Below are 14,085 nucleotides of genomic sequence, written 5' to 3' on the forward strand. Positions count from 1 at the left end.
ACGATTAGGCTGAGAAAAAGAAACTTCACAGACACTATTATAATCTTTCTCCTTCTATCCTGGCCACTTTTTACAAAGGCAGTGTTTTAACAAACTGCATCACTGTTTGGTTTGATGCTAGCAGTGCCTCGGATAGCAGTCCCTACAGAGAATAGTAAAGACAGCTGAGAAGATTATAGAAAGCTCGCTTCCCGTCATTCAGATACTGCTTATAAGCGCGAAAGCTTAGAGCTCAATGCATTGTTAGAGACCCCCATACACCCACATTATGGTCTGCTTCTGTTGCTCCCCTTTGGGAGGGAGGTTTCAAAGTATTTCTAGCAGAAGTATCTGATTCTGTAACAGCTTTGTTCCCTATGCCATCCGTCTGGTAAATTTGCAAGATTTGTTTTTCTTGCCATGTAATGTATATATTCCAACCTGGCTGTGTTGTTTCTGTTTCATATTCCAAATGGTATATGCATTGTTTTGTACTTACTTACTTACTTACTTACTTACTTATTTATTTATTTATTTATTTTGTCATGTTTAGTGTATATTGGAGGTGGTGACCTTTGAGAGCTGTATGCAATGAAATTTCATTTTAATGTAGGCTGATTAGTGTACATTCAAAGTGACAATAAAGTTATTCTAAGTCTAAGAAATGACTCAAAGAGCAACACAGAAGAAAACAACAACACTTTGGCTAGACAAAGAACATAAGGAACCCTTTCTCACCAGTAAAAACACCACTGGCTAGTCCTGGAATTCCTTGGATAGCAGTGACATTGTTGTGTTGGAAGTACTCATCGCAAGAGGCGTTGAGAAGCCTGCTATGGTTGCAAAAGCGTGTCCACAGGAATGTGGGTATAGTGAGGTTACCATACTCCTTGGTCTTGGCACATGTCTGAATATGCTGTTGGGAGAGGGAACGATTCCCCAGCATGCACACACTGAATGGAGAGAGAAATAAAGATAAGCAAATTGGTTGGACTTCAAAAGGGGACAAATGTGAAAGTTGGTACATGCTACTATCTGTGGGAATGGCGAGTTGTTGTTTTGTTTGCACACACAAACTAGAAATTCTAGGGTTGGGAAGGAAATTCTCAATGAAGGAGAATATTTATAGCTCAGGGTTGAAATGAGGGGCCTTTGGTGCTCTCTGAGCTGGGCTGTTTTCTTGTGGACTAGACTAGACGTTAGCTAGTTTGGATAATGAAACATCTGCAAGAAAACAACCAAACTCAGAAAGCACTAAGGAAAGCACAGCTCTTTTACCGGCCATTCTGTATTTCCCAACACCTCTAGGGACAGGATGGTGGGGAAGCCACCCTCTTGCCACAGATTTCAATGAGAGTTTGGTGAGCCGTCTCGGAGTATGCTAGTAACCTACGGAAAATCAGGAGGTGCAAAGGAAGACTTGATGACACCAGCGTAAATAGCCAGAATGGAGACGATGACGCAGGCCAGGAAAAGAGAAGCAAACTTGTTCACGTAACGCACTCCCACAAATACCACCAGCACCATAAGCAGCAGGAAGGCCGAGCCATAAACCCGCATGTTGTTCAGCATGGCTGCCGGCTCCTTCAGGGGATCATCGCTGTGGAAGATGGCTGCCTTGGGGGCAATGTACATCTGAGAGGAGGCAAGAATGAGTCACACGTCACCTTCGGCCTAGTCAGAGGAGTGAAAATAAAAAAAAGATGCGGAGTTGGCAAGATGGTAGCAAGAGACGCTCCGATCTGCAGTCTCCTGCTTCTCAGAAGAGCTGTAGCCGACTGATAGGACTTACACCTCATAATTACAACACCATCTTGTATCTTATGGGTTCTCCTGTGAGGTACCGAATACCTACCAGGAAGATTTCAATAGCCCCCAAGATGTACATAGAAGCTGCAAAGGTAGTGCCGAGATAGAAGCAGAGTCCTACAGCTCCTCCAAACTCAGGGCCCAGAGCTCGTGAAATCATGAAGTACGATCCTCCAGCTGCAGAAAGACAGAAGATGCAGAGGGGAAATCTTATTATCCTTGCTTTTTCATTCATTCCAACCCACTCACTTTTCAGAAGGACCTGCCCCGTGACTTTCAAAAACAAACTCTCAAGTATAGTAAAACCAACAGCAGGATAAAATCAACTCCAAAGACACAAAACAATTTACAATATGCATGTCTGCACATTTATTTTCTTGGATAGAACATTTAAGGCTAGACTTTAAATTGGCAGTGTCAAGTCTTTTATTGCTAAACACATATTGGTAGTCCTTGACTTACAATCACAATGGAGCCCAAAATTAGTGAGACGGTTGTTAAGTGAATTTTGCTCTATTTATGACCTTTTTTGCCACAATTGCTAAATGAATCACTGCAAAATTAGTAACACGGTTGTTAAGTGAATCTGGCTTTCTCACTGACTCTGCTTGTCACAAGGTCGCAAAAGGTGATCATATGACTCTGCAATTTATGACTGCAACTGACTCATAAATTTGAGTTAGTTGGCAAGCTTCTGGATCTTGATCATGTGACCATGCTGCAATGCTCATGTGTGAAAAACTATCATAAGTCACTTTTTTCAGTGCCACTGTAACTTCAAATGGTCACTAAATGAACTATTGTAAGTCGAGGACTACTTCTAACCCTGGTGAGCCCTGGTGGCGCATGGGTTAGAGTGCAGTATAACAGGCTAACTCTTCCCACAGTCAATCCTTGAATTCAATTCTGACCTGCTCAAGGTTGACTCAGCCTTCCATCCTCAGTAAAATGAGCCAGATTGTTGGAGGCAATATGCTGTCACTGTGTAAACCACTCAGACAGTGCTGTAAAGCACTAGAGGGAGCTCCAGTTGGTGCAAAATGCAGCAGCCTGCATGGTTTTGTGCAGATCCAGGTGTGCACATGTATCACCCCTCCTGCGGGAGTTGCATTGGCTGTCAATTTGCTTCCAGGAACAATTCAAGGTGCTGGTTGTCACCTTTAAAGCCCTTCATGGCTTGGGACCAAGCTATTTGAGGGTCCGTCTCTTGCCAGCCATACTTGACCCATCAGAGCAGGGAGGCAGAGAATGTTGCGGGTCCCATCCCTGAGGGAGATATACTTGGTGGGACCCAGAGGTCCATGGTGGCTCCCTCTCTCTGGAACATCATTCCCCCAGAGATTAGAACGGCCCACATTCTAATACTTTTCCAGAAGGCACTGAAGACCTGGTTCTGCCAATGGGCCTGCGGAACCCAGAACGGGATGGTCGTGTGATCAGCTGTCACCAGGGGTGTGGGGGGTGATTTTGTTATATTATATTTATTTGATTCTTTTTGTTAGTTTTTATTGTTTTAATGTGGTTTTATATTCTGTAAGATGCCTTGAGTCACCATGGGCGTATAGGCGGCAATATAAATTCAATAAATAAGTAAATGTTTAAGTCTAAGTGCTATTGGTATAACCATGATTAGAGAAAGAATTTTGTGGGCCACTGGTGAAAGGGCGGGAACAACATTCTCCATATCAACTAACGAGATTTCTGAGGAATATGATCTTCTGAATATGATCTGATTTGAAGGCTGGTACTGTACACATGGGAGAAAGTGTTTTTTAAACAGTTAGTACTTACCAGGCACTACTCCATTAGTGGCAATAGCACTCATGGAGATGGCTGTCAGCAATGTCTAAGGAGATGAGAAATAGTCAGCAGAAATATTTAGGAAACAAATATAGACAGATGCAAATTCTTAGTTTCTAATGTGTTAAGAATCACTGATAGAGCTTATAACTTTTGGCTATTATTTTGACAAGCCTAAATTTGCTTCCCACCCTCCCGTTTACTTTTACATTTTGATAAAAATCAAAATTATGTCCATTCTTCTTTTAATTTTCCTTGTTACTATGGGTAACGAAGACAAAAATGACCAAGGTGGAAGTGAGCAAAATGGTTTTAAGTCAGGTGGGAAGGTGGATGTTTCCAAAAATCCAGAAATGGATTAACCAAAGATGGGGAAGAACAGATATGGAAATAAAGATCACCAATGATCTTGACACAAAAATTGACTACATTTACAAAGAGGATAATTTTTGCACTGGCATCTCAGCCATAGGATCCTAATGTTGGTGAGCATAATTTCTCCTTCCTCAAGATCAGAAGTTTCTTTCACCCCGCGCTTTCCTGTATATCAAAGACTGTGGTAACATAATGTGATACAAACTTGTAAGAGAGGTTAACTTACACAGCAACAGCAAATAAGGACAATGGTAAAGGCTTGCAGCACACCAGCTGTACCCACAACCCAAGTAAGACGCAAGAAAAGAATCACTCCAAAGATGTTCTGCAGGCAAGGTAAGTAGACTCCCATGAATGTGCCCATCTGTGGAATCTAGTAGAAGAGGAGGAGAAAGACAGGCAGAGTGTTAAGACCAACATCTCTATACAGGCAGACCTCAATTTACAACAGTTCATTTAATGATCATTTGAAATTACAATGGCACTGAAAAAAAGTGACTTATGACCATTTTTCACACAAGCATTATAGCATCCCTATAGTCACATGATCAAAATCTTGGCAACTGACTCGTTTTTATGACCATTGCAGTGTCCCAGGGTCATGCATGATCACCTTTCACAATCTTCTGACAAGCAAAGTCAATATGGAAGCCAGGTTCACTTAACAACTATGTTAATAACTGCAGTAATTCATTTAACAACTGTGGTAGGAAAAGTCATAAAATGGAGCAAAATTCACTTAAGAATGGAAAATGGAGCAAAATTCACTTGCTTAGCAACATAAATTTTGGGCTTAATTATGGTCTTTAAGTGGAGGACTACCTATGCAATGAAAACTTGAAATTTCTCTATTCCTCGGCTTTGTTTCTTTGATCCTGCTTGCTTCACAAGATTCATTAACTGTAATATCCAGGTTAATGCTTCCTGAGCATCAGGAAGGTAACAGTGTTTTCCTAGATGCTGACTCAATGGTGGTCAAAAGGAATGCAGAGGAAGATCAGTAAGTCCACTGGGCATAATCAGTTTTGAGGTAATGTTTAAGAACTACCAAAGTGAACCTTCTTATGAAGCTTAAGCTCTCAGAAACTCTAGAAAGGCCAATAAAGCTCATATGTGTGAGGCATATAAAACAAAACGAGAAAAAAATGTACCTCTGTCAGCTTGTTAATCTAACCCTACTTGTTTAAGTCTCAAGAATTACATGTTAAAGTCCAGGATTTAGAAATATTTCTTTCAGGACACAAAAAAATGAAAGCTTTTGTAAGAAGACCCAAACATATCTCGAGGAAATCAAATGTTCAGGACAGTAGATTTCTCTAGTTCTACTACAATCATGGAAGAAAATATAAATTCTATCACTCTTGATCTAAAAACACATTTTTTTTTGCTTCATGTCAAGATGTCGTCTCATAAACTTTCTTGGTGCCATTCCTTACCTTGGTGATTTTTTTCTTGCCTGGAGGGACATTCTCTGCCTCCTCGTGTTCACGGGCTCCCTGCATCAAGTTGGTATAGTTGGCCATTCGGTTGAGCAGGGAAGACACTTTGGGTCGCGTATCCATCTCTTCCTAACAAGTGGGACAGAAGACAGTAGACATGAAAAAAAATTGCAATGAAAAGTCAGTTTAACATGGATGAAGGAAAAAATAAATAAATGAAGTATTGAAAGTAGTGAAGGATGGAAGCTAAAAAAAACAAGAGTGGACTAAAACAAGCTAGTTATTCTACAGGTTTACGCATTCACAAATCTTTCTTGTTTTGCATCTTCATTAAATTTTCTTCAGACTTTCAGAAAACTCAAAACAACAAGACTGGCCTCTCTTTCAAAACTTTTTTTTTTACAATTACTATGAGTAGCTCTTTAAAAAGACAGGTAATTTTTTTTCAACATACAGAATTTAGAGTAATTGCACTTTTTCTATGCAACAGCCCAGAAACTTGAATTAAGATGAAAGGTCTTATCCATAAATTATATTACAAGATACAAGGAGAAAGAATACAGACATAGATTGATATTGAAAGTATAGATATTCCTCGACTTACAACAGTTCATTCAGTGACCATTGAAAGTTACAATAGCACTGAAAACAGTGATTGATTATCTTTTTTTACACTTATGACTGTTGCAGCATCACCATGGTCACTTGATCAAAATTTGGATGCTTTGCAACTGGTTCATATTTATGATGGTTGCAATGTCCCAGGGTCATGTGATCACCTTTTGTGAATTTCTGACAAGCAAACTCAATGGGAAAGCCAGATTCACTTAAGAACCATGTTATTAACTACAACTGCAGTGATTCACTTAACAGCTGTAGCAAGAAAGATTGTAAAATGGAGAAAAATTCATTTAACAAATATTTAGCAACAGAAATTTGGGGGTCCATTGTGGTTATAAGTCGAGAACTACCTGGATATGATGGAAGTGGGAAAAGAATAGAACAGAACAGAATAGAATCCTTTATTGGTCAAGTGTGATTGGACACACAAGGAATTTGTCTTGGTGCAAATGCTCTCAGTATACATACTTAATAATAGTCATAGGGTACAATAAGCAACAAATCATACTAGGAAACAGTCAAGAAAGTGAAACAAGGGCAACGAGCAATGATCTCACCTCAAAGAGTGCCAAATTCTTGTCAAAGAATTCATCACCTTCTTCATAGTTGATATTGTTAAGAAATGTTTGGGAATCCTTCTTGTGTCCAGGATCTGCAATGTAGAAGAGAAAGTATGGCTTGAGAGAAAGAATAGCCCAAATCTGTTTCTCCAGTTCTGGACATTGTACAGGAACAATAGGAATAAATATTTGCTGTTTTAAGCACTTGTCTGCTCAGCTCATTAAAAAAAAAACTTCCAGGAATCAATTTCTATTATTCTTAGGGTAGAGATATGTCACAAAGAACAGGCAGGGAACATTCAGAAAGAATAAGGGGGAGAGACCATAAACTCAATTTGTCAGTCTAGACAAAGGAACAGACTACCAAAATCTTGGAAATTCAAACTCTGTGCACCCAATGAGGAGCAAGGTTTTCCCCTTTTCTCAGATGAGCTGTTAAAAGGCCTTTGCTGCTAACAGGAACCTGCATTTCCTTCTTTCTTTCCCCATTGTCCTTTTGATGGTAAACAGGTTCCACAAATAATTCCCATTATAAATAATTTGTATTCTTTTCTGAAATCAGTAACCTTATTCTAAATGGAAATTTAGCTTATAGCACATCCTGTCACATTTTGTTAGCTCTGAAAAAGCAGGAATGCTCATCTTCTTTGGAATAAAGGAAGACAGGATTTGGGGGGGAGGGGGGTAACAGGGATGGTGGCAATGACAAACCCTTCACCCCACAAGATTGTGGGAGATTTTCGCAGTAGGGATCACACTTGAGACATCAAGAGGAGCTTACCTAACACATCTCAGATTGTGAGTGCGCATATACTCCATTATATAATGCCAAGAATCTATCTAGCCAATTTTACTGTCAGTGCGTGCTTTTAAAAAAATTATTATTATCTTGGAGGGCTGCCTAACATCACCCAGCTCTTTTTTTCTGGAGATTCTGAAGAAACAGACTAAAAGACAGGTAGCCAAGTTCTAAAATCTTATATGCACGGTTCTGTGACATCATTCTTTAATTTTAAATTTATCCACAAAGAAACTGATAAAGGGCTTCATAGCTATAGCTGGTTCATTTATTAAGGTGGTAGGCGTTTGAAAGCAGTTCATATATAATTTTCAAGAATACAGAGTGTGCCAACTTCTCCTGTAAAAAGTCTTAATTATGAACATTCTCTCAAGTGAAAACTTAAGATCAACCTTGAGGGAAGGAGAGGTTCTTAAAAACCAAATCATTAAAAAATTTCTTTAAAATCTATTTATTGCCCTTTTTACAATTTTACATACTTCATACATTTTTATAAATTTTCATCCATGATGATATAGGCAAGAGAAATAGACTATCTTTAGAAATAAAGCATTTCAAGCAAGGCACCCTAAAATTACTTATTGGTGTAATATGTTTCAAAAGAAATGAAATTCTAAAAGTCCCAGCCTCTTCTTATATGCTATACTAATAATTGTTTTTCATTCTCCTGATTCGCTCATCCAACAGAAGGTAGAAACTTTCTACCCATTCCCCAAACATTATATGGGTTTCTGGACTCCATGTAGACAGTAACACTTTACACAAACATTATTTGAGAGAAAAATCTCTTATTTGTCTCTTGCCTCAGAACAGCAGAATTAAATTACAAATTATAGAAATATATACTGATTCAAAATTTATTGCTGGGACTTCTTCAATAGATTTCAGATACGGAATTTTGAGAATCTGCCAGAGCTGAATTTGATATCCTACCCTTTTTCTTTCAGGCTTTGGAACAAAAGGGATACAGGCAGTCCTCAACTTGCAACCATAACCAAGCCCAACATTTCTATTACTAAGTGAGACATTTGTTAAGCTAACTTTGCCCCATTTTATGACCTAGTTTGCCACAGTTGTTAAAGTGAGTCACTATAGTTGCTAAGCTAGTGATATAGTTAAGTAAATCAGGTTTCTCCATTGACTTTGCTTATAAGGACGCAAAAGGTGATCACATGAGCCTAGGACACTGCAACTGTCATAAATGAGTCAGTTGCCAAGCCCCTGAATTTTGATCACATAACTGATGTTTCTCTGTGTCATATAATATATATGTGTACATGAATAATTTTGTATTTATTTTGTCATGTTTGTCATGTCATTATGTTCTGTGTCGTTGTAACTTTGAATGGTCATTAAGTGAACTGTTATCAGTCAAGGACTATCTGTATTAAAGTTAAAATGCTGTCACTTCTCTATTCTGCTCATATGGGGCTAATAAATAGCCTGTTAGTTGGCTATGCGAAAGTGAAAATGGATGAGTTGCCCCATTTTAGGGGAATGAAGGGATAATACAGGATTCTGTGTTCTGAATTCTGCTTTCAAAGTATGTAGCATCTACTCAGTGAAATAGGAATGAGGTTTCGTTGAATTGTTATCCTAAAGTAACATCCCCAGCATGCTGGAACAAATAGTTCCAGGCTATTTTGCTGATATGGTTTTGCTGACTCTTATCTACGGAATCCTACAAACACTCCCTTTGACAGAGATAATCATCTGCTACTGTTTACCCAGTAGGTTTTCCCAGACTGAAGATGTAGGACTCCTTGATCTTTCAAAAAGCATGTTGATCCTGTTTCAACAACCCCAAATTTCTGATACCCATCCTGGTTTAAAAAAAAACACAAACAAAACTGAGTTTGTAGTCATTACATATGATAATCTATAGAACGGTAGAAGACAGGTAGTCCCTGACTTACAACCACATTTGAGTGCAATTTTTTTTTATTTTACTAAGTGAGACATTTGTTAAGGGAGTTTTGCCCCATTTTACGACCTTTCTTGACACAGTTGTAAAGTGAATCATTGCAATTGTTAAATTAGTAACACCATTGTTAAGTGAATCTAGCTTCCCCATGGATTTTGCTTGTTAGGTCACAAAGCTCACATGACCACCCCTGGATATAAGTATGAAGCAGCTGCTAAGCGTCTGAATTTTGATCAAGTGACCATGAGGATGTTGCAATGATTGTAAGTGTGAAAAATGGTCATAAGTCACTTTTTTCGGTGCTTTGAACTGTCACTAAACAAACTTGTTGTAAGCACGGGACTACCTGGATTTTTTCCCTGGTCTACATTCTAACTTTCTTGCAGAAGGAATGACATTGTCAACAATGAACTGTATGCTTGATGAAGCTTTATAAATTGAATAAGTAAATGAATCTGGAGAGTTAGAGCTATTTTGTATCGAAACGAAGTCACGCTGAATCCAAATGCTACAAAAATAAAAATAAACCAGTCTGTATTTTTACCCATGCTAAAGCAGGTATTCATCATCTTGTTTTCTTTAGTTAAAATATATTATTTCTATCAGTATGACCACTATCCTTTCATGAGAACATAATCCAAGCAATTGACAAGCAGTTATACTGCTCCTTTAAAGAATATAATCAACCAAGAAAATAGATATTTAAATATAAACACATATATTAAAGTGCAAATATCCCATTACTGGAAATTTTATGAGTTCTATTGATGATGACTGCACAGCACAATATTATTAGATCTCTTTCTCTCAGACACAAATATACACACTCCTAAATACACACACACAAACACAGAGACATTCAACTTCCTTCTGCCCACCCATACAGCTGCAGCCAACAGAGATGTGTGCCCTCAACCCCACTTCAGCTGATCGGTTAATAACAGGATAACATACATTTACCATAAACACACATACATCCCAAACACACACAAAAGGCCTCTGCGATACTGTACCTAAGAGCTGACATTGTTCCCCTGTGATGGAAGTTTGACTCACATCTGAAAAATCAAGCAGAACATGGGGGGCAAAAATGAATAGCAAAATAAAAGAGAGTGGGAGAATAAAATGAACTGTTTTGTTCTCAAACTTCCCAGGATTTCTTTAAAAGGTACTTTTCCCTTTTCCTCAACAACCATTAATCAATCTCATGAAAAGCATGAAGTAAGCCATCAGGGAACCTTACTCTGTGATTTTAAACCAACAGCTGCAATTGCTGAACAAAGGATGGAGACTAGAAGCCACTGTAGAGAACTACTGTTCTCAGTAACCACCCACCCACAATTGGTGTCACATTGTCATCCAAGGGGCCAGGGTGATAATACATAGGGTGTGGAGCACTCCAGAGTGAAGTTGGGGGGGGGGGGGGACAAAGTCATGGAAGAATGAGATACAATTCCTTCTTTTCTATAACTTTCTCTGGCTTATTCCATGTTACAATGCCTCAATGTTAAGTAATAAGATCTCAAAGAATATAACTGTTTTCACAAAGGCCTTCCAAATATTGCTGAACTTCAATATCTTTTTACAAAAAGCCATCCTGAATATGGCTAATGAAAAATGCATTTCAGTTATGTCTGGACAATCATAGGTTGACCATTGGTCTCATGCTCTGTAACTTCCTGATGGAGAAGGACGCATAAGAATGCATAAGAAAGGAATATGCGAGGGATAGAAGAAGTATGTATGTTGGACTCTTGCAAGATTATTAGACTGGTAATGTAAAATTCTAATTGTTTAGTAATACATGTTCAAATAGAGGGTTAAGCAAACATAAATAACAAGTATAAATTATATTGCCTAGTAAACATTTTGTCTTTGAATTTTGTCTATGTTGCCCATGAGATCAAAGATCTCTTCTTGCCCTCTCATTTAATCAAATGCAGCTGATATGAGCATGATTCAAAATCAACTTCCTGTTTTTGTTTTTAATTTTCCTTTGAAAAACGTTTAAGGCATGCCATGTCTATTTCTTTTTCTACTGGCTTTCCAGGCCCTAGGATAACGTGCCATTTGCTTTGCCTTAAATGCATTCAGTTATAATTAAGGTCTTAGTCTAAATGTCTATCATTAAAACAACAGAGCCAATTATGTGCAAATCTCCTAAAATTGAATCAAAACTCGATGTTTTTAACAAGGCTAATAAAAAAAGCACGTTAAAAATAATAAAAAGCAGGAAATCAGGAATGGTATAGCATACTATCAATCGGATAAAAGAGTTCTAAATTATACACTATATGAAGATCAGGCAGTTGGGATAAACTGGCAAATGAATTTAAGACAGTTTATACAATAGTCTGTTCATTCGCTGAAAGCAACACAAAACAATTAATTAAATAATCTGAAATGCTTTAAGAACAGCAAATCCTGGAACTTTTTCCAAAGGAAGTCTGAAAAGTCATTCATCAGTAGCTTTTAGGAATATGGTGAAGCTCTATTTCAAAATCTTCTATTAATGTTACCTTACTGTTGCTGCAGTTTTGACTTAACAGATGCTGCTGGTTTTGTTCTTTTGAGAGTCAAAATTGTTTATAAATGTGATTTTTATCATATTTTCATTTTATTGAATATTAAATTATGTCTTGTGAGCCTGGTAAATGTAAAGGGAGTCAGGTAAATATAATAAAAATAAAATGATAGTAATCAAAATAATTTCAGTAAAATACTAGTTTAACAGAGCTTTGATAGAACAAATGCTAATCCAGAATTTATCATCATTTAAGGGACCAAATGTTTGTTGCTTAAATTCAGTAGTAAAGAGACATGATTTATGTCAATCAATTGATGAAAAAGATAAATTCAGACTTATGGATTTAATGAACACCTTTCCCCAAACTTTCTGTTAAATAAGGTTTACTTCATCCAGGTTTTTTTTAATGATATGGGAAGAGAAAATAATTTGGGCTATTTTTTTTAAGTGAAGGCACAGTCCTAAGTAAATTCTACACAATTGCCTATGCTAGGCAGCAAATAAATTTGATAAATTTGATTAAATAAATAAAATGTGCAGCAGTAAGAACAATGCTCAGACTGTGCAGATTGAAGACAAGCAAACCAACTTTAACCAAATGCATACAAAATCTCAAGGCTCCTAAGAGAGTATGCGGGGAAAGCCAAAATTGTCAACAAATCCATACCCATCTTGGATCTTGGAGTCTTGGACAATCACATATAAGCTAATCGTGTGCAGCAGCAGCAGCCAAAAAAAAAAAAGCCAATGCAATCCTAGGCTGCATTAATAGAAGGATAGAATCAAGATCACATGAAGTTCTAGTACCAATTTACAAAGCCTTAATAAGACCACACTTGGAATACTGCATTCTGTTCTGGTCACCACAATATAAAAAAGATGTTGAGATTCTGGAGAGAGTGCAGAGAACAGCAACAAGACTTATTAGGCGGCTTCAGTCTAAAACATATGAAGAACTATTACAGGAATTGGATTTGTCTAATTTAATGAAAAGAAGGACAAGGAGACATGATAGCAGTTTTCCAATATTTGAAGGGCTCCTACAAAGATGAGGAGGGAGGTTAAACTATTTTCCAAAGCACCAGAAGGCAAGATGAGAAACAATAGATGGAAACTAACTAAAGAGAGAAGCAACCTAGAATTAAGGAGAAATTTCCTAATGCTGAGAGCAATCAACCAATGGAACAGCTTGCATTCAGAAATTGTGGGTGCTCTATCACTGGAGGGTTTAAAAGAGACTGGACAACCATTTGTCTAAAATGGTATAGGGTCTCCTGCTCAAGTAGGGGATTGGATTAGAAGACATCCAAGTTTCTTCCAACTCTATTATTCTAAGTTCAATATTCATACACAAAGCCATCTTCATATTTGTCTAACACTCCACAGTAGCACTGGCACTCTTCCTTGACCAATTAGCATAGTTTGGTCTCAGCATTAAAAACACTAGATGGCTGTTCAGTCTAATTATTTCTGCTCATTGCTTTGGCAAAGCAACTCAAAGTGTTGAGGAAGATAGATATTATATCAGAGTTGGGCACTTCCAACAAGGAAGATTTCTGGTTACACATTAAATCTTAATTTAGAATACATTTCTGGGGCATGGTGTGTGGATATGTATGTTTCCTAATCACCAATAGGTAAATGAAATCTATACAGAAGGTTGCATTTCTGGAAATCATGGAAATATTTTATTTAGGATTATTATACTTAGGGCATAAGCAGATTACTCAGCCTGAGAGATTTAATCTTAATAGGTTTCTCTTCTGAACATCTTAGATCCAGTGGTGTGAAGGCAGTTAAGGCAGTAATATTGGCATCTACGGGCATGGAAACCCACTAATTACTCTAACACTTATTTGTTGTCAAAAAGCAACAAATTTTCTTTGTGCTTTCCGCTTCTTTGTTACCTGTAGAAGAATGAAGGCATAAAGAATAGAATTTACCAGTCAGCATCCAGCCTTTTATAGCCAGATATATAGCTAAGAAAGGACTTTCAGACTGTGTAGGAATCTTCTGAGGGAAAGAGGAATGCACGTAGGAGGCCAAACCAAAGACAGAAATAGTATTTTGGGTGACTGACGAGGTGATGGGATGTATTAAGCTTTACTTAGAACATCTCTAGCTTAGAATATTGTGCAACAGAAGAAACCCTTCTATTTAGTTTTAAGCTTTATGCTTACCTTTCTGATATGTGAATTTCCTCCATGTAATTAATTGTTCAGATAGAAGAAACATATGAGGTAAATTCAACT

General features: G+C 37.6%; 1 protein-coding gene across 10 annotated transcripts in view; it reads right to left on the reverse strand.

The window, feature by feature from the left end:
* SLC12A6 (solute carrier family 12 member 6) overlaps nt 1-14,085 on the reverse strand; it is a 47,490-nt gene that overhangs the window by 16,288 nt on the left and 17,117 nt on the right. For 5 of the 10 annotated variants that reach the window (XM_087948395.1, XM_026688353.2, XM_026688354.2 and 2 more), the window contains 8 exons: nt 10,320-10,364; nt 6,581-6,675; nt 5,400-5,531; nt 4,190-4,336; nt 3,580-3,634; nt 1,835-1,965; nt 1,373-1,614; nt 718-932 (listed from right to left, as the gene is read on the reverse strand). In XM_087948395.1, coding sequence (XP_087804521.1) covers nt 718-932; nt 1,373-1,614; nt 1,835-1,965; nt 3,580-3,634; nt 4,190-4,336; nt 5,400-5,531; nt 6,581-6,675; nt 10,320-10,364 — 1,062 coding nt within the window. The remainder of the gene's footprint in view (nt 1-717; nt 933-1,372; nt 1,615-1,834; nt 1,966-3,579; nt 3,635-4,189; nt 4,337-5,399; nt 5,532-6,580; nt 6,676-10,319; nt 10,365-14,085) is intronic. The other 5 variants (XM_026688356.2, XM_087948396.1, XM_026688355.2 and 2 more) reach the window with 1 other exon arrangement.

The sequence above is a fragment of the Notechis scutatus genome, chromosome Z (genome assembly GCF_049901735.1).
Source record: "Notechis scutatus isolate UNSWTSFEM ecotype Mainland chromosome Z, rNotScu1.2, whole genome shotgun sequence".
NCBI classification, from domain to species: Eukaryota; Metazoa; Chordata; class Lepidosauria; order Squamata; family Elapidae; genus Notechis; species Notechis scutatus.